The sequence below is a fragment of the Epinephelus fuscoguttatus genome, linkage group LG10, assembly GCF_011397635.1.
Source record: "Epinephelus fuscoguttatus linkage group LG10, E.fuscoguttatus.final_Chr_v1".
Lineage (NCBI taxonomy): Eukaryota > Metazoa > Chordata > Actinopteri > Perciformes > Serranidae > Epinephelus > Epinephelus fuscoguttatus.
Window position 1 is genome coordinate 12764510 of NC_064761.1, and position 19896 is coordinate 12784405.

Below are 19896 nucleotides of genomic sequence, written 5' to 3' on the forward strand. Positions count from 1 at the left end.
ATGGACTATCAGAGCCAATCAGGATGTCCCGAACAAACGCACTGCAGCCTCTCTGAAGCAGCTGCCAACGATGTAAGAGGAGGCATAAAAGGAATTAAATACAGGCCAAAAGTTAAAGGAGCTGATGGGATCGCATGTAAGTTGAGTTGCACCTTGTATGATTTCATCTGACAAATAACTGATTGATTGATTGATTGAAACGTGACTCACACATTTGATGAAAATGACAAAATATATAAACAAGCATAAAGCCCTATTACACCAAACAAGGAAATAACTCATAACTTCACATAAACAAATACATACTCCCTTTGTTTGTCAAAAACCCATTCACAGATGAGGAAATATATATCATTATCAGTTAAACCTATTTTTAACAATTTCTTATGAGACCCCTATCACAAAAATCCAAATGAGCTATTAAAGAGGACACAGGATCCTTAGGACCTCCCAAAACAGTAGTAAAACACAGGGATGCTGATGTGCCAGCATTTTGACCAGGACTCCCTGGAGGAAGACATCTTGTATTTCAGTGGGACCATCCTAACTAAATAAATGAAATTAAAATAATAAAAAATGGCACATAATGTAAATATGATGTGTACAACTTTTTTAAGACTTCAATCAAACTTATATAATAAATGTAGTCTTAAGTCTATTTATAGGTCCGGACAAATACAAGACGAGACCTAAAAATGTAACACAGGATCAGATTGGTGTGGCTGGAAAATTACTTTCACAATGACACACTACAAGCAGACAGACAGATCACTTATGACACTAAATGGCTTTGATGGATGATATGCAAGCTGATAGATGCATGAGAGACAGTGTGTGTGTGTGTGTGTGTGTGTGTGTGTGTGTGTGTGTGTGTGTGTGTGTGTGTGAGACAGAGAGAGAGAGAGACAGAGGGGCAGATAGAGGGACCTTCTTCTCATCTGTGACTTCACCAAACTCTCATCCATCCATCCCTCCTTCCATCCCTCCCTCCTGACTGCCTGGGGCGGTTGGTGGGACAGCCTGCCCTCATTTGGGACCTACTGATTGGTTCCCACGCACGCTGGGCTGAAGCTCAAAAGAATCCAGAACACCTTTTGTATTTGACTCCCTTGTATACTAAACTAATTGTAATCCTGCAGTCAATGTCAAAGATGGGATTGTTGGGAGCCATAGGCTTTTCTTTAGCACTGGTATCTCTAACCCAGGTAAATATTATTTTAAATGTTAAAACCTGTCAACTCAACAGTATTAAAATAATCTGGTTTTAAAATATTTATATCATGTTGTTGATTACATTGTGCCTGTGATTTACAGATACCTTACAGTGTGGAAGGTAAGTAAACCAAAAATTTGTGTGATAGTAATATTTTAGAATGTTTGTACTGCCATAGCTTGGATTGTTTTTAAAGAAATAAACATTATATTATCAATAATCATAAGTTCAACAATGCATTTTATTTCTCAAATCAAGCTACTGTTTTCAGTGCCATGTATTTCCATCTCTTACAGGGTGCAAAATCTCGTCAGCAAAGTCCTCAGGGCCCTCTGCGATTCTGGTAAAATGGGAGAATTATCCTGGGGCAACAAACTATTTTTTAGACCTTCGGATGAAAAACAATACAAATATTGCACCTGTTGTGGTGACTCTGCCAGCATCCAGGACAGAGATGGTGGTCAACGGTCTGAGGCCAGGAGCCGAGTACAGTGTGACTCTCAAAGTCTTTCAGTTCTATTTTGTGGTGTGTATGGCTACCAATGAAGCGTCCACAGGTAAAAAAGACGGCACTTAATACAACATTCATGTAGTATAGTCGTAACACCTTGTTTGTGATGGTGATTGGCAAGGCCACAGGTTTTGTTTCAACATTGGAGGGAGCATCAAACACTTAATTTCCTGCATTCTGGTAAATTATTATGCAACAATTTGTATCTTTTCAGCATCAGTTTGTGATGTAAATATCTTTAATTTGGTCAAAATTGAAGTCATCTGCTATTTTCATGATTTCATCACGTGGATGGGGACACATGCGTATGTTATGAATATTGCGGGGGACGTGTCCCCTGCATTCCCCCCAGTAAATCTACTCCTGTGGTGATTGGAATGATTGTTAATTTTGCTGGGGCAGCATTGCCATGCCATTCACTCTCTATCACGGTCCAAACTGTGACATACATTTATAAATACCTATCAAGCAAAATATCAGATTTGTGTTAGACTACATTAAACCAGCTCCCAAGAGCTATTCAAAAAGAAAAAAATATGTTATAAACTTACACACAGAGACAAAGCAAATATTTAGTATCCTAAATAATGCCCTATCCCCTGCTCTTTCCTTACAGTCCCTGCCACATCGCAAATAGTAGCTGGCCAGGCACTGTCGAGTACTTCAATCATGGTAAAGTGGACTAAGGTGTCCTCGGCGGATCAATACTACCTGCTGATATATTCTCAGGCTGATGGACAGATGGTCAACCTGACCTACACCAACTTCTCTGCCGTGGTGGAAGGCTTGCAGCCCTCCACCAATTACGACTGCTACATTGTCACAGCCAACCAGGCCGGCCATGGAAGCACAAGTAAAGTGAGGACCATCACGACCTGTGAGTGTTCAGTTTCTGTCCATTTTGAGCCTCGAAATTGTTTTAGGAAGGGTTGATCAGACAACATGTCTCTGCATGTACAAACACAGTTGACAGCAGAACAGAACCTCAGAGCCTTGCTTATGTTTATACTGAGTGTATTATTAACTAATGACCAAGACAAGTTCAATTAAGCTTTTTAATATATGTCATTCTGATAATTGTATTATTATTAATCCTTGATGTTAATTGTTTTCGTTGAATTAAGAATCTGCTACAAGGCTACAAGCAAGCAACAAGCAACAAGTAGTCTACTGTCTAGATCAAATAGTCTAGTTATCATGTTTTATTGTGTTCTATGGTCAGTGACTGCAGCCATAGTACATGTATGAATGTAGCATTTAACCCTATTGAAAGATCTGTTTATGCATCCCGTGTCGATTTAGTATTGTTGAGTCTTGATATTTCAAGGTCAGCCAAAATATGAGGTCAGCTTTTTTCGTAAATATTACAAATATGCATTGAGGAGCTTTGCAATCTGTACAACAAACAGCACCCTCTATACACAGACCCTCCATGTGGAAAGTGGATAAAATATTCTATGTTTTTAACTGTAACAAATTTACAGAAATTATGGTAATTAAAGAGCCAGTTCATCCAAATCGCAAAAACTTTTTTTTTCTCCTTCCTTGAGCCATACATTATAAAGCCATACAGATAGCTTTGGGTTATTTTTGGCTTCTAGTTAAGTCTATTCTTCTATTCTGAGTTTTGAGATTTCTGTCTCTGAGATTTTTGCCTCCACCTCAACACAGTTCAGCTGAAGGGAATTTTGTTTCTGGAACGTTTCCCACTGTTCCAGAAAAATTTGTCCGATAATTGTCGGATCGCTTGTCTGGAAAATCCAGAATTCAGTGTGGATAATTTTCAGTGGAACTTCTTACATTTGTTAGAGAACAAATACTTCCTACAAAAACAGGAAGATGTGTAGATGATCAGTAATATGGATAAAGTTTTAGGGAAGACACGGTGGTATGGATTTTTTCACATGTAATCTTTTAATTATTTATGCCATTCAACTCCACTCTATTGAAAGGCAAAGCATGACGCAGAGGTGGATATCTCAAAACCTCTGCACAGAAAGTGAAAACTTTCAGCCTGCTTTGACACTGCTTTGAGTAAATTAGAATACATGTACTTTTATGATTTATGTGAATTGCCCCTTTGACACTGCTGAACTTGTCATTGACTGTAATAGCAGAGTATGAATTCATAAATGGAATGGCAGCAGTGACCCTGAGATCAAAGAGGTCATGATAATTAGTTTCAAACCAGTGTTTAAGTGTATACCAGTGTAATAATAATTTAGTCATATACATTATCAAATTGAATGTTATCTCCTCTGACTAAGTCCTTATGTCTGTCTGTAGTGGTGCAGCCTCCTGCAGAAGTCACAGTAACACAGACCGGCCGCGGCACGGCGAGGGTGACATGGCAGCCAGTGGAAGATGTTCTGTTATACCGAGTCAGCGTCCAGGACACTGATGACCCCTCCAGCCCGCCGTCTGTGTACAACATTACAGACACTCAAATGGATGTTCACGGCATCCTCCCGTGTTCCACCTATCTGATATCAGTGTCCTCATTCAACAAGTTCCTGTTGCCGAGCGAGCCCACAGACTACACATACACCACTAACAGTGAGTCGGCAGAGCCAAACCAATATCAATAACTTGGTGATTATGATCTAGGTCAGCTATTCTCTCTGAGACGCTCCTTTCAGACATGCAGAATATGATCCTCAGGGGAAAAATGATTCAGAAGCTCTGACAACCTACTTGGTGCTGAGGTTGTCATGTAAACATGAACCTGAGAAAAAAATGAAATCTAAGGTGATTATTTTGATGTTTTTATAGAATATTAAATATAGAAATATACGGCTTTACCAATTTATTGTCAGGCTGCTCCTGTCAGAGATAATGTGATAGTTTTGAACAGATCAAATCAATGCTCTTACTCATTAAACAACCCTCCAATCAGGATTGGTGCAGAAAATGGGTGATGAGATACAAAACTAAAGTACAGTCAGCAATCACTCCATCAGTATTTCTTACTAGTTTCTGATAAAATAACAATGTCTTGTGTTACTTGCAGAGCTGAGACCAGTTTCAGCAGTTTCCGTGGACTACACCTGCGCCACTCACTCCGCCATGGTGCAATGGTCGGCTGTGTTTGGGGCTGACTCCTACAAGGCCACTGCGTTGGGCGACAATGGCACGATGCTGACGTGCACCAGCCAGAGCGACAGTTGTCAGATCACTGGACTGAGCTGCGGCCAGAGCTACGTGGTGCATGTGACACCCATGTCAGAGAACTGCAAGAACATGATGAACACCACTTTGGCCACTTTTCAAACCGGTGAGAAACAATAATCACAAAGTAAAACACTAGAGACTGACCTTCTCATAACCACCGAGCTGAGTCATTGTTGCAGCCTACTTTTCAAAAAGGAGTGGGTGGTTTTACTTCCAGTGATTCAGCAAAATCTCAGCCAAAAATGATCCTTCCTCTTTCAAAGGAGGGGAAGTCTTAAAGTTCAGTGGTTGAGCCCAAGACTGACTTGCAACTGCTTGTTCAGAATTTCAGATACTATCTGTTGGATATTATTCCTCTGCTTTACATTTCCAAAGTATATGTACAATAGGGGCATCATTCTCTTCACATGTCGGTTTAAAATCTTTGTAGGGATCATGTCAGGAGCTGAATTTTTTTCACAGGCAAAGAATTGGAAAGTCTCTACCAGCGGGATGCTGCAGTAGTGTATCTGAATCACCATCAATTTTGAACTGAGTGAAATCTATTAAAGGAACTCCATTAGAAAATAACTGAAACCTGAAACAGGAGGACGAGGAAAAAACTCATCCTGTTCTAACTGGCATCCAGGTGATGTTGCCTGTTAGGAAACATGTAACAGGCTCATAAATCAGGAATGGTTAAAATCAAAGCAGCAGAGGCCAGGATATCCTGACAGCTCAAAAAGATGATCCTGTTTCATTTCCATAATGTAGCTTGGTAGCATTTTTCATCAGACCCTCACTGCCTAAAAAACACCCACATCTTGCAAACTCTGATGACATCACAGTGACATCAGATGGGATTATTTTCTTAAACTTTTGAAAGCTCCTCCAGAGTCACAGAAGACATTATGCAACTGTTTTCACAGATTGAAGAGTACTTTATAATTAAACTGGACTCCATGTGTACACTACATGCTGGACTTGAGGCCAAAAGTTCAACCTCTGCTGTATGATAGCTGAGTGTTTGTCTGAGCAGTGATAGTTACATTACATTCGAGGCTTTCACATGAATTACATTTGACCCCAAAGTCCAGTTACAGAACACTGTATACTGTGCCTAAGCATGGTGTGTCAATCCAAGTCCACGTCCACTTTAAAAGGTGGTACTGAGTATGGTTTATGTGTACTCGGTTTGGTTCAGATCAGTTGTGAAAAGCAACTGCACCAAAGGATGGAAGTGGACTCCTTTTTAACATGAATAGTAGTCTGCAATTAGAGCTGCAAAGGCATTTCTCAATGCCGCCAGTCTCCTCTGAAATCGTGCGCTCAGCAAATGCTGATCTCATCTTCCACACTGCACGACCATGGGCAATAGAGTATGAAGGCCAGCGAGAGAGTTGTTCTTTAAATTGTCTCCAAAATACAATCACTAGTAGGCACAATGTGAAGGTTGACTGTATAGTATGGGATCTTGGGATTGGCACACTTTTTTACACTGTATGTAACAATATGTGAAAGCTGAGCAGCAGGAGAATGAAGGGTTAGCGATGGGCAGTCATAGCTGGGCATGGCACGAATCAATTGTACTGAATATGAAAACAGCCATAGCAATATTACCCTTACTATGTACAGTACCCTTTAATTATATTGGACTGATTTTAAACCAATCCATTTGCAATCATTTGCTAATTTCTGTTTTCAAAACGAATTTATTTATTATTTATTTATCATTTTTCCAAAGTACAAACTCATCCAACCAATTAGTACCCAACCCATCACTGCCAGTCAACTGGCTGAATGGCTTCGTGTCTGTTAAAATTTTGGCTGGTGAACATCTTAACCACTCCACCCTGCCATCTACTTTGTTGCAGGCAGTTAATCCTTTCATCTCACATATCAACTCTATTCTGTTGGAGAGCCCGGTCGAGATTTTCTGTCCAACCCCACCCCTGGGGCCACATTGTCCACTGCGAAGCTTTCGTGACTTGGATGATGCTGAATATAATTTTATGACAAGTAATTGTTACATGTCAAGTATACAGCCATTTAATACTTGAGGGAAAACATTAATAAAACTTAATCCAGTGACATAAAACCTTTTTGGAAAAGCCTGAAGGCACAAGCAAAAGGAAACAACGTCATCTTGATAGAGTGTGATTTTGTTTTGTAATAAAGCAGCTTTTATTGGGCTTTCATAGCCTTGGGTTACGACTTTGTACAACAGTTTGATTCACAGGACATGGCGCAAAGATCCGTATTTGAATTCTGACATTAAAATTACACCAAAGTGACAATTAGATTCCAGATTCATACATTTTTAATTTATTTGCTTTTACCTCAGAATGAGGATTACTGAGGTCATATCAGTCAGGGGTCATTTGGGAATAGCTGTTTACAACATGCCTCCCCCTTGGTGATGTTTGGTGTCTAAATTCACGTTTATTTGAGTGCATCACTAGGTGTTTCCTTTGAAAACTGGGTCTCCCATTGAGTTCTACTGTCTATATCATATTCTGTTGTGTTCAGGTTGCTAAGAATGAGCCTGTGTTTGTGTTAAACCTGAAACCTCATACAATGAAAAGCAACACTGGAGCATAATCTTCAGTATCAGGGCGTTTTAACCTCCAAAGGGATTTGTGACGCTTGCCTTTGATGATGATATTTAACCCCATTTACTTCGTCTTTTTTTCTTTAACTCTCTTGTCCTTTATAATGTCATCTATCTATCTATCTATCTTACTGTCTAACTGTCCATCTATTTAAAGCTGGTTAGCACAGTGTAAACTAATGTATGAATATATTTTTCCTTAAAGTTCCCTGTCCTCCAAAGAACCTGACGTTGTTGCGAGATTGTTCCAGCGAAGTCATTGTCTTCTCCTGGGAGCACACAAACAATACAGACCACTACATGGCCCGGGCAGTGGACTCTCAGGTACTGCATTCTGGACTAAAAATGTTTACAGCAACAATTTTCTATGTGAAATCAATTCATATGTAGGATTCTTTCAAATAAAAACAAAATTATTTGCTTTCCTAACGAGTGTTAGATTGATGATTAGCCTGTAAAGCTAAAGCCAGAAGCCATGTAGCTTAGCTTAGCATAAAGTCTGGAAACGTGAGGCACATATCTAGTCTGCTGGCTCTGTCCGTAGCATAGCAGTATGACAAAAGTAGACGTAGCCACTGTGACGTCGCCTATAAGTTTGTGGACAACCGTTCTGAAGCCTTGAGTTTGGCATTTTGGCTGCTGCCATCTTGTTTGTTTGGAGCCAGAGGTGACCTTATTTGGTTGAGAAGGTGGAGCTATGGACTGGTGATGGGTGGATCTGACAAAGAACCTGAGGACATGGCTGTGGTAGTGACTTGTCAATCACAAGGTAGCCATGACCTCAAGCAAACCCTGCTTTATCGTCCATTTTACTATTAATTGAACCATAATTTACGAAATCAGCATCATGCTGTATTGAAGGAGACTTCAATGCAAATAGACTTCTTCTGGCCCCCTCCTGGCCATTACAAAAAAATGTAGGTTTAAGGCATTCCCACATTGGCTTCACTTTCCAGACCTGGAGATAACCCCTTGGTCTGAGGGTAAAGCAAGCTAACTAGCTGCTGGCTGTAGCTTCATATTTAACACAACATGTGGTATCAATTTTCTCATCTGACCACTGACAAAAAATACATAAGCATATTTCCCAAAATGTTGAACAACCTGTAATTTACTGCACATATAAAATGCCTTGTGGTTTCTCTGTACCCAGGGAGTGGTCCAGGAGTGTCTGACTGAAGACAACTCCTGTTATTTCACACACACAGTGTGTGGACGGCATTATTACTTCACGGTCTACGCCATCACAGGACAGTGCAGAAGCCAGATTAGCTCTACTGTTGACATTCGAACAGGTATGACTACATTATCACACACACGTATCATTTTGTATCCATCCTCATGTGAGTGCCCTCTGGTGGATCCTGCTAAAGTCACATGCAACTGCTTTGTAACACCATCGGCAGTGACTTGGATGATCTATCCTATTACAAAACAACATTTTTTTTTCCCAGCCCCTTTCAGCTTGCAATTTCCAGTTTTCATCTTTTATAAATTGGAAATAAAAACTAGAAGTTAAGTAAAACAACTCTGCCTGTCTCCAGCACCCTGCATTCCTCAGAATCTGCAAACTTCAGCCGACTGCAACTCAGATGTTCTGCTCAGCAAGTGGGACCTCGCCGAGGGGGCTCTGCGCTACACTGTGGAGGCCTTCGGCAACAAGGGAAACAACAGCCGCTACAACTGCAGCTCCATGTCCAACAGCTGCGCCATAGAGGGGGTCCACTGTGGAGAGTTCCTGACCGTCTACATCACAGCTTACGATGACGAATGTGCCAGCCCGAGGAACCTGGGGCCCGTGGCTCAGACAGGTAACAGACAGTGCCTGTTTATTAGATATCAACAGTGGTGGAAGAAGTATTTAGATCGCTTTCCTTATTCTGTAAGTATCAGCAAAATGTACTTAAAGTATCAAACGTTCAGTCGCTACAGTAGCATAGCAGTGACTCCTGTTAGCGTTATGTTATTGTACATTAAATTATAAGTACTGACATATTAATGCAGCAGCATTTTGATGTTACCACTAGCAGTTCATTTGAACTATTGTAAATGCCGTTAAATGCTTGACTCTAATATAATCATATGTTCTTTATATAAAATCTGAATCTGTGAAGTACCTTACTTTACACACTGCTGTAAATATTGTATGTGGAAGTACTCAAAACACCTAAAAAACGTAAAGTACTTGGTTACAGTTTCCTACTGGATATAAGATATCTAATAAAAGGCCAAGAGGCAAGTTTACATGATTATTAAGTTCTGTTTTAACAGTGACAAAAATAAAGTTATGGATATTCTTTCTGTATGAAAGTGGGAAAAAAAAACAGATACTAAAAATTGACAGAAAATAAGGGAAATAGTAAAGTAGTCAGTTGACAAAAAGTAATTGTGACTATTTTGATAATTGATTAAGTGTGTAGGTAATTGTTAAAGTTAATTGTTTTTAGTTTCTTAAATGTTAAAGGTACAAATGTCCACTTTGAGTCAAGGATGAACTAGCACAAATTTGGTAGTTACTGTGTGGTCACTGTGACCCTGTTCATCGCATTCTTGTGAAAGCAATACCCTCAAGAGTACCTTGAAGGAATTTCTTCAGATTTTGCACAAACGTCCCCTCAACTCAATGATGAACTGACTTGGTGGTCAAAGGTCTTGGTCACTGTGTGTCTATCTCATTTTCTTGAACGTGATGTATGTAGAAGGCCCTGAGAGAATAACCTCAAATTCGGCACAAATTAATGAACATGACTTGTTTGCGGAGGCGTACAACCATGAGGTATTAAGTGTGGTATCATTATAAATGGGACATCTTTGGATTTTGGACTGTTTGTTGGATAAAACAAGCACTTTAAAGATCATTTCCTGATTTTTTTACAGAACAAACCAGTAATTTAAAAAAGAATAACTGGAATTGATGATCGAAATAACCTATAGTTTTAGTAGTGTTATCAAAGACAAAAAAGTTTTAGAAGGGGACAGACTGGCATCCTCGATTTAATGGTGGAGTTTATTTTCATTTTCATCTGTCCTCTCTTCTCTAGTTCCATGCGTTCCTCAGAATATAACAGCAGTGAAGGAATGTGACGCCTCCTCCATCACAATGACATGGTTAATATCCGGCAGTTCGCTTTTCTACGTCGCCATGGCGAAGGACAGTAATGGCGTCATTCACAGCTGCAGCTCCATGGATCTGACGTGTAAGATCATGGGCTTGACGTGCAGCACCAACTACACAGCGTACGTCATTGCCTCCAACTTCATGTGCAACAGCTCGAAGAGCGAGATGGTCACCATAGAGACAGGTACAGTGTGGCTGCTTGTTTTGGAATATATTACTGTAAAGCTGATTTGGTGTCCTCAATTCTGTATCAGTGTTTTATTACATAATGTCTAAAGTCTAGTGACGTTTGGTTCCATTCTGCGAGTTAAATATCTCTTTGCCTTACTGCAGCTGCCTGCCCACCGAGTCACGTTACTACCTCCCTGGACTGTGCTGCCAATGAGGCTCTGATTTCGTGGCGTGGCCAGCCTGAGATAAACTCCTTCACCGCCACCATTGTGGATGAATATCAAGGACTTCTCAGCTGCAGCTCCACCAATACCACCTGCAGGGTACCTAACCTGAAATGTGGCCAGCTCTACACTGTCACCGTCAGCCACCATGATGGCGTGTGCCCCAGCATGCCCTCTGAGGCCTTCTACATGGAGTCTGGTAGGAACATGTTCTGCTTGAAATAAGTGATTTATATATATTAAACCCTCCCTTTGTGTCACTATATCGTCACTATGTCTTCAGTAAACCTCTGAAAATTGTTTAGATGCTTTCAACAGCACAAATAGTTTAGAATATAGCTGCTTAGACAATGCAACCACCTTCAGGGGCGCCCAAAACATACAGATGAACTGTGCTGGTTGCAGTGGTGGAGGGAATACTGTATTCCTGTCCTGTACTTAAATGACGGTATCACACTGCGATGTAAAAACACTGCTTTTTTGCCACTGACAGGCTCAGATTGTTATTAAGTCCCTAAGAACATTAAGGAAAGGATTCCTACAGAGACAGGCCTTTTTGTCAAAGATTAAGATAACTTTTGTTTAACTAGAAACAGCCCTGAAATCACCACCATCAAACCCACTAGACTCCATTTAAATAAACATTCATTTTAGCATGTATAGATCCAGCATATTTTCCCATCTATCTGGGTGAAGTAAGGGTTTATGTCAACAGTGGAAAGACAAAGATGTTTTTTGTTGGTTATATTTCATTTCTGGTGGTGACTTTAAATTAAGTGTCTTTTATGTTGATAAAATTACCATTTATTTAAATGGGGTCTGATGGGTGTGGCAATGGCAATTTCATGCTGTTTCTGGTTAAACAAAAAGGATCTTGTTCTTCACTGTAAGTCGGCTACTACCTGATCAGCATTAAACAGCAAAAGACAGAGTTAGTGACCAGCTGGTGAATACAGTGGAGCATTCGGTGGCTAAAGGGCCTGACATTTCCCTCAGAAAAGACGTGTGAAAATTTATAGATTGATTTATTTATCAGGTTTCCAGAAACATGACTCCAAATGAATACTCTGTTGCGCCGTGCTGCTGGATGTGTAAATAGGCATGCGTGGAATCTCCATGTCAAGTCCATTGTAAGGTGATAATATGTCACATTATGTTTACAGGGTGTAATGCTGCCCCCAAGTGGCCAGAAATAAATAAATGAATACAGGTTTAAGTTCAGCAGTTCAGCATTTTACATTCTTATAGCCTGAGAAGTTCTAAAATGGCCACTCTGTACAAAGGACAAACCCTTTAAAAACACAGCTCTGGTGCCACCATCAGGCCATACTTTGCATTATTTTCCTGGCTAGCAGGATCTGAAAACAGCAAAACTTTTATTATTTATCCATCCTACATTTGTTTTCTGGTGTGTACTGTGCGTTGCAGCCTGGCACCTAGTCTTGGTGTCATTAGCATTTAGATGTTCAAATCTCTGCTTTCCGTTATTCCTAAACAAGGTGTCTAGATAAACCTGCATGTAGAAGTTCTGAGAGTCACATACTTTACCTTTCTGTCTTCTCTCTGTCTAGTTCCTTGTGGACCCAAAGTGGATGCTGACTTAGACTGTCAGTCACAACTACTGACCCTCAGCTGGAACGCGTCAAATAATGTGGACGGCTATGAAACTCTGGTCACAAGCGGGGACAAGGAAATGTCCTACATCACCACAGAGCCTGGCCTGATGATCTCCACACTGGAGTGTGGCCAAGATTACACACTGAAAGTGATGTCCTTCAACAGCACCTGCGTCAGTCGACCGACAGAGTTATCTGTCAGGGAAAGTAAGAGAGCACTGTGACAAATGTGTTATGTGGTTTTTGTTAAGTCTTTCAACATACAGGAGGTGTCTGAAATCAATCATAAAACGTGTGTAAATAATGTATCAGGCAAGTGTGGCCTGATATGAATGTGACTTAGTACATAGAAAATGTAAGGGAAATAGATTCATGACTTCACTGTGTTTTTGTCCCTCTGGATTTTTTAATACTCAGCTATAGTAATGTGTTAGTACGTTACATTTTTTCTAATCATATGATGAAAACAACATTTGTAAAGTGAGAACAAGCTTCCCTTTCCAGATGTGTGGGCAGTCGTGGTGCTTTTTGGTGATTTAAAATGAAGACAGTTGTTTAAAATACTGAGCTGATCAGAGGTTTTCCCTCCCCCAGCACCGTGTGTGCCCACTAATGTCACGGCGATGAAAAACTGTGGCCAGAGTTTTGCGAAAGTGACTTGGAGAGCAAGCCATGGTGCCCTACGCTACCAAGTAACTGCAGTGGATCAAGACGGAGAACACTTGCAGTGCTCTTCCAATGTGACGTCATGCATGTTGGAGGGCCTCATGTGCAGCCGGGTTTACAGAGTTGTGGTGACTGCCATGGACGACACCTGCACCAGCAACGAGAGCTCTGTGGAGACACTACAGACAGGTAGAGACAAGCGGGAAGCAATCCCTGAAATATGTGCATTCTCTCGCAGTCCAACTCATACCATCCTGATGTTCTGTGTCTTTCCTCTGCAGCGCCCTGCCCTCCCTCTCAGCTCAACGCCTCTCTAAACTGTGCCGACAACTCTGCCATGTTAACCTGGAGTAACAGCCCCAATACAGTGTCCTACACTGGCAAAGCAGTGAGCGCAGATGGACACATTGTGACCTGCGACGCAGAAATGAACCTCGGTTGCCAGTTGGAGGATCTGGACTGTGGCACAGAGTACACCTTCACCGTGTCAGCCTCGGATGGTGAATGTGAAAGTCCTGATAGCGAGCCAGTCATCCATACAACTGGTGAGAGGGAGGAGCATCTAATCCTCATCAAAATCTCCTTTTTTACTTTTGTCTCTAGCTTTACCTAACAGCGCTTCTTCATCTTCCTTGCCTTTGCTGTTTTTATCCTCACTTTGCCTCTTTTTGGACAGGAAAAAACATGATTTTCCTCCTCTACCTCGTCCTTTCTATGAAAAACCCAAATCATAAAAGCATTTCTTGTCAAAACAATATCAGCTCCGTAACAGTCAACTCACAATTTAGGACTTGGGACCTGAATTGGGACTTATGTGCAAAGCCTTGAGACTTACTTGTGATTTGCAAAATCCCACTCCTGCTATTTTTTTAGACAATAATAAGGATTTTAGTATTGTATATCTGATTGCACTGTGGAGCTACTCTGCCCCCAAGTGGCCAAAAAACTAAATCTATTACTACAAGTCCTTTTTTGAACTACCACTGAGTCTCACTCTTTGCTTTCTGTCAGCCCCATGTGCTGTGGAGTCGATGCTCAACACCCTGAACTGTAGCACCAACGTACTGACCGTCAGCTGGGACTCTGCATCTATGCTATTAAACTACAGTGTCACCGCCCTGGCCGGAGATGGCACTGCACTCCGCTGCATGACAGAGGATTCAAGTTGTACGATGACTAACTTAAAGTGTGGACAGCAGTACAATGTGTCGATCAAAGCCATCAGCAGCACATGTGAAGGACACAGCAGTGTTATGGAGATTGTTAATTCTGGTATGTTTGTCAGTTGCCCCAGCAGAGCAGTGTGCTTTATATAAATACAAAAATGTAGCAAACTAAAAGACATGATCTGTTGATAGTAAAATGGTTTTCTCCTTCCTCCTTTTGTGCCTCTGCACCACCATCATCATTTCTCCCTCAGTTCCCTGTGTTCCGATGAACGTCCAAGGCATGGTGGAGTGCTCCACTAACACGCTCCTGGCGTCCTGGGATGCAGCTGCCGGCGCAGTGTCCTATGTCTCCATATTGAAAGGAGCAGGAGGTTTTTCTTCATCCTGCTCCACATCTGAGCAGAATTGCCTCTTCCCTGATCTGCAGTGCGCTCAGATGTATATGTTTAGTATGGTGGCCATGAACGACAGGTGTAACAGCTCTGAGAGTGCCATGATCTCAGCGACAACCGGTATATGATACAAAATATGTATTTCTATCAGGTCATAATATGAATATGGTTGTAATGATTCATCTACCCCTTCCCTCTCTAGCACCCTGTGATCCTACAAATGTGACTGCTAACCTGCACTGCCTCTCGGGTGTGGTGACGGTAACTTGGGGGCCCAGTGCTGGGGCAAATCATTACACAGTCGTCGCTGAGGCCAGAGGACACACTGACTCCTGTGATTCCAGCGGCATGTCCTGTGAGCTGACCCAGCTGCAGTGTGGGGAGCACTACACTGTCACAGTGCTGGCAGGGGATGGGAAATGCAACAGCTCCATACATGCCAAAACTAATATTACAACAGGTAAAGATACTGTCAGAGTGAAGAGACTCTAGTTTTAGTTTTACTTGGAAGCCCAAGTGCAGATTATTTTAGGATATACTGAGTCGCCATATCCAGGTAATCATCACTGAATGTTGGATGGATATGTGACATTTTATCCTGTTTTATTGAAATCATAATTGGTATGTGATGCTTCTCAATGCAGGACACGGTGAATTCATCTTTACAAAGGTGGTGCTTGTGTGCAGGGCTGAACAATGGTGTTTAGAAATATTGCTGTCACAGTTCCCCACAAATGCACCTCTTATCACTCTCAGAATAGCTTGACCTTAAATAATTTAAAAGAAGGTGTAGAAGATGGTGTTTATTTATTTTCTGTAAATTTTATTTACCAAAATAAAGGTCAAAATTATCTTTGACCTTTATTTGGTAAAAAATTATTTTCTCTTCACAGCCAAGGATAAAACTCTGGTAAAGAAACAATAGAAATGTCAAACATATGGATTCTAAAAATACTAGATGTCAACTTTCCCCAGACTGTAAAAACCCCCCCAAAACCTCCCCCAAAAACCAAGGACATGACCTTAAGGTCCCTAGTGGAAGTCACCATCCTGCTTATGTGATGTACTGTACAATCCTAATTTTGTAATTTTGACAGACACATGCTGACATTCTAATAGATAGCTTACATAACTGTTTTGAATGCAAAACCAACATGACAGGTTTCCCCTTTTCAATTTAATGCCTCTTTAAATAAACAATTAATTTCATTTAATAATTGTACAGGAAAGGGGACATGAAACAGTCTGATGCTGTTAAAAATTGTGGCCAAAATAAAAAACAAAAAAACAAATGTGCTCCTGTACGTAAAAGAAAATAAACAACAAACAACCTGTAACTCTCAGAGATCTGATGAGATTTAGTTCTGAGATGCACCTGTGTGTTAGGAGGAGGGGTTTTGTATTCTGTATCTCATGTTAAAGATTCCTCTGAAAGACTAATTTATATCTATGTGACAATCCCCTGCCCAGCCCCCTGTGCTCCAGTGATCATGGACCACTCCTTGGACTGTGTTTCCAACCATGCCATGGTCACCTGGGTTAAGGATGAGGACGCCATGAACGTCACAGTCAGCGCAACTTCCAGCAGACACTCGACATCCTGCAGTTCCTCCACTAACAGCAGCTGTGTCCTGGACGACCTGCACTGTGGAAACACCTACACTGTGCAGGCTGTTGCACGAGGAATCCAGTGTGATAGTGAACCCAGCTCCTCTTTTCAGATTGTCACAGGTAAGTTATAATTTAGAATAACTTTGTGTTAAGGCTGTTGCTTTGGGGCCACTTGATGTTAGCGGGTTGCATGAAGTCACGAGGTATTCAAATATGAGTTGTTCAGGAACTGACTGTGTTCCCCTCCCACTCTCTCAGCGCCCTGTACCCCTGCAAACGTGGAGTACACATACTCCTGTGAGACTGGCATCGCCTTCCTGACTTGGGACGAGACTTTGGGAAGACAGAGTTTCTACGCCAAAGTCTACTCTGGAGACGATATGGCCTCCTGCAGCACCACTGACACCAACTGCCCCCTACCCTCACTGCTCTGTGGTCGCCTGTACAAGGTGGACGTGATAGCTGTGGCTGACCACTGCAACAGCAGCGTGCCAGGGTCAACGAAAATACAGACAGGTAAGAGAGCGACGATTGGTTGTTTGTTTCCATAACAGATGTTTCTGTGGGTTTACTCTCCACTCCACACTAAACCAGTGTGTTTGTAATATTTGTCTTTTTAAATACATAGAATTTATAGTCCACTAACCATTTTGGGCATACGTGCCCTTTTTGAATGCCAGCAATGTATTTTTTAGTCATGCTATTTCAGGCATCTTTGATTTCCATATATTTGCGTATGCTATGGAGATCAATTAGCATACTGTTAAAACTTGGTGTATAATACCAAATTCTCCTACTGTTTCCCCTCTTGTTTTCCCATCAGCCCCCTGTGCGCCCATGAACGTCAGTGCCTCCCTGGTGTGTGACAACAACACGGCGGCGGTGAGCTGGGCACTCAGCCCGGGCTCTGTTTCCTACACGGTGACGGCACAAGGCAGAGACGGTGATACCAAACAATGCACCACAAACACCACGAGTTGTCTCCTACCCAACATGCACTGCGCCCAGACCTACCTGATCACTGTTACCCCCTTCTCTGATCGCTGCCAGGGCTTCGACAGCTACACACACTCTTATGTTGCAGGTAAGGTGGAAAAATGCACTTTTACACACTTTGTAGTAGGAGCACTGAGTTTGTCCTCAGTAGAACTCCATTGCAGTAGTATACAACCAGATGCCAGTGGTGAAAAGTATTGAAGTACTGTATTAAAGTACAATTCAGGAGTACTGTACTATACTTACTGGAGTAATTGTTTGCTACTGTTTACTTCAACTCCACTACATTTAAGAGACAAATACTGAACTTTTTTACTCAACTAAATTGATGTAATAGTTTCTTCGCTGATTCTGATTGATGATACCAAATATAATCAAGAAATTAATAATAATGTATTATTATCAGTTAAAATAAAACTTTATTGATCCTCTGGGAAATGCGCAAGCCACCCAAAAGTGTATAAAGTGACTAAAGTTAGCTCGTCCTTTACCAGCTGCAACATTAAAGTGCAGTTAAATCCAATAATACAATATAATGTTATTCTGAAGTAGGCCATACTGCATAATGAGTATGTTTAATTTTAGTACTTAAAGTATATTTTGATGCAAATACTTTTGTCCTTTTACTTAAGTAACATTTTGAATGCATTACTTTTATATCTGCATGTTTTCACTACTGCTTTTACAGGATTTAGTCTGTTTGCCACAGTTATAATTATTATATGAATGATTAAATATTAAAAGTGTTTCCCTCCTTCTCCCCTCCTCCTCTGTCATTCAGGCCCCTGTCCTCCCACTGATGTTCATGTGTCCCTGCAGTGTGATGGTAACGTGGGCCATGTGACCTGGAACGCTGCCCTACAAGCAGATCACTATGTGGCTACAGCGATACCATTTGCCATGGAGGAACACAATTACACCTGCACTTCCAACGGAACGGACTGCACCCTCACAGACATCCACTGTGGCGAGACGTCCGTAGTCACGGTGGTCACCGTAGAGAGGGGCTGCATGAGCGAGCCCAGCATGCCTTTTACTTTCCAGTCAGGTGAGAGAATGTATATGTAGATATTCAAGGAATAGTTTGATTTTTTTTTTTCTTGCTGAAAATGAGATGAGAAGATCCATGTGTAAAGTTGAGACTGGGGACAGGAAGAGGTTAAAGGTGATTACTCACTTGTTGAAGAACCGTTGATTTGGGGTGACTACAAGGTGGTAATTAGTCAGTTTTGGAGTTGCTTGTTTGGAGTATATTTTAACTTTGGACAGAGCCAGACTAGGCGGCTCCACATGCTCCCAGTCTTTAATGCTTAGCTAAGATCAGGGGTGTCCAAACTTTTCTGAATGAGGGCCTACCTGGGGGCCAGCTGTTTCTCACATCAGAGTGATATTGATCTTCTAATCTAACTTTTCACAAGAAAGCAAGTAATTATATCTCCCAAAATGCCCGTCTGGTCCTTTATATATGCTCTGTTTTGTATATAATGTTTTCAAAGTTGTGTAAAAATCAATAGCTCAATCAAATCAACATCTCAGTGGATTAATTAAAAAGAAAATGTATTTAAATCAGCTGATTTACAACATTTTCAAAATGTCTTTCTCTTGTTCACAGTCATCTGCCCACCGATGAATGTGACTGGAGTGACAGCTTGCAACAACAATGACATCACAGTAAGCTGGGACCCGAGTCCTGAGAATGGTGTTGACTATTTTGTCCACTCAGAGGAAGATGGTGGGGCGAGTGTCAGCCTCTCCACAACCCAGACCTCCCATGTGCTCACCGGGCTGCAGTGTGGCGAGTTGTATACACTGACAGTTGCTGCCAGGGACAATGAGTGCACCAGTGTCCTCAGCAAGCCTATGCAAACTGAAACAGGTTAATGTCCGGATGTATCTTTGTTGCTCACTTACAATAATGCAGAGCTGTTACAATAAGAAAAGTCATTCTGAGAGTCCCAGTAATCAGTGGTCATTTCTCTAACCTCACAAGTCTCTATAGTTTTCACTTCTAGCTCGGACTGTAAGTGCAGTTGTTTTGGCGTATTCCTCTGAGGAACAATGAATGGTTTGTTCCTAAATCTCTTTCCTGCCAGCTCCGTGTCCTCCGACCAACCTGACTGCCAGAGCCGACTGTGGCACCAACATGGGAACGCTAACCTGGGCACCAAGTACCTACGCTATCTCCTACACAGCTACGGTGACTGGTACCCACGGCCATGTAGTTTCTTGTTCATCCAACACAACAACCTGCTCAGTGAAGCTGGATTGTGGACACCAGTACACTGCAGTTGTGGTTGCTTCCAGTGCGACGTGCAACAGCAGCACAGGAGCATCCTTAACTTTTGACTCAGGTAGATAACACCTGCAGATGTCTGGATCGCACCCTCACTGTTCAAAAGCTCAAAACCAATGAATACATGATTAAAACAATCATCTCCCCCTCTTGCC

General features: G+C 41.5%; 1 protein-coding gene across 1 annotated transcript in view; it reads left to right on the forward strand.

Annotated features, from left to right (window-relative positions):
- Window positions 1-19896, forward strand: part of LOC125896196 (uncharacterized) — a 27105-nt gene continuing 7209 nt past the window's right edge. The window contains exons 1-23 of the mRNA XM_049588586.1: window positions 1-72; window positions 1315-1333; window positions 1654-1770; window positions 2341-2601; window positions 4011-4280; window positions 4735-4998; window positions 7691-7809; window positions 8639-8780; window positions 9030-9296; window positions 10527-10787; window positions 10937-11197; window positions 12570-12821; window positions 13209-13469; window positions 13562-13825; window positions 14292-14552; window positions 14701-14961; window positions 15044-15301; window positions 16312-16572; window positions 16711-16968; window positions 17276-17536; window positions 18230-18496; window positions 19061-19324; window positions 19542-19799. Coding sequence (XP_049444543.1) covers window positions 1-72; window positions 1315-1333; window positions 1654-1770; window positions 2341-2601; window positions 4011-4280; window positions 4735-4998; window positions 7691-7809; window positions 8639-8780; window positions 9030-9296; window positions 10527-10787; window positions 10937-11197; window positions 12570-12821; window positions 13209-13469; window positions 13562-13825; window positions 14292-14552; window positions 14701-14961; window positions 15044-15301; window positions 16312-16572; window positions 16711-16968; window positions 17276-17536; window positions 18230-18496; window positions 19061-19324; window positions 19542-19799 — 5179 coding nt within the window. The remainder of the gene's footprint in view (window positions 73-1314; window positions 1334-1653; window positions 1771-2340; window positions 2602-4010; window positions 4281-4734; window positions 4999-7690; window positions 7810-8638; window positions 8781-9029; window positions 9297-10526; window positions 10788-10936; window positions 11198-12569; window positions 12822-13208; window positions 13470-13561; window positions 13826-14291; window positions 14553-14700; window positions 14962-15043; window positions 15302-16311; window positions 16573-16710; window positions 16969-17275; window positions 17537-18229; window positions 18497-19060; window positions 19325-19541; window positions 19800-19896) is intronic.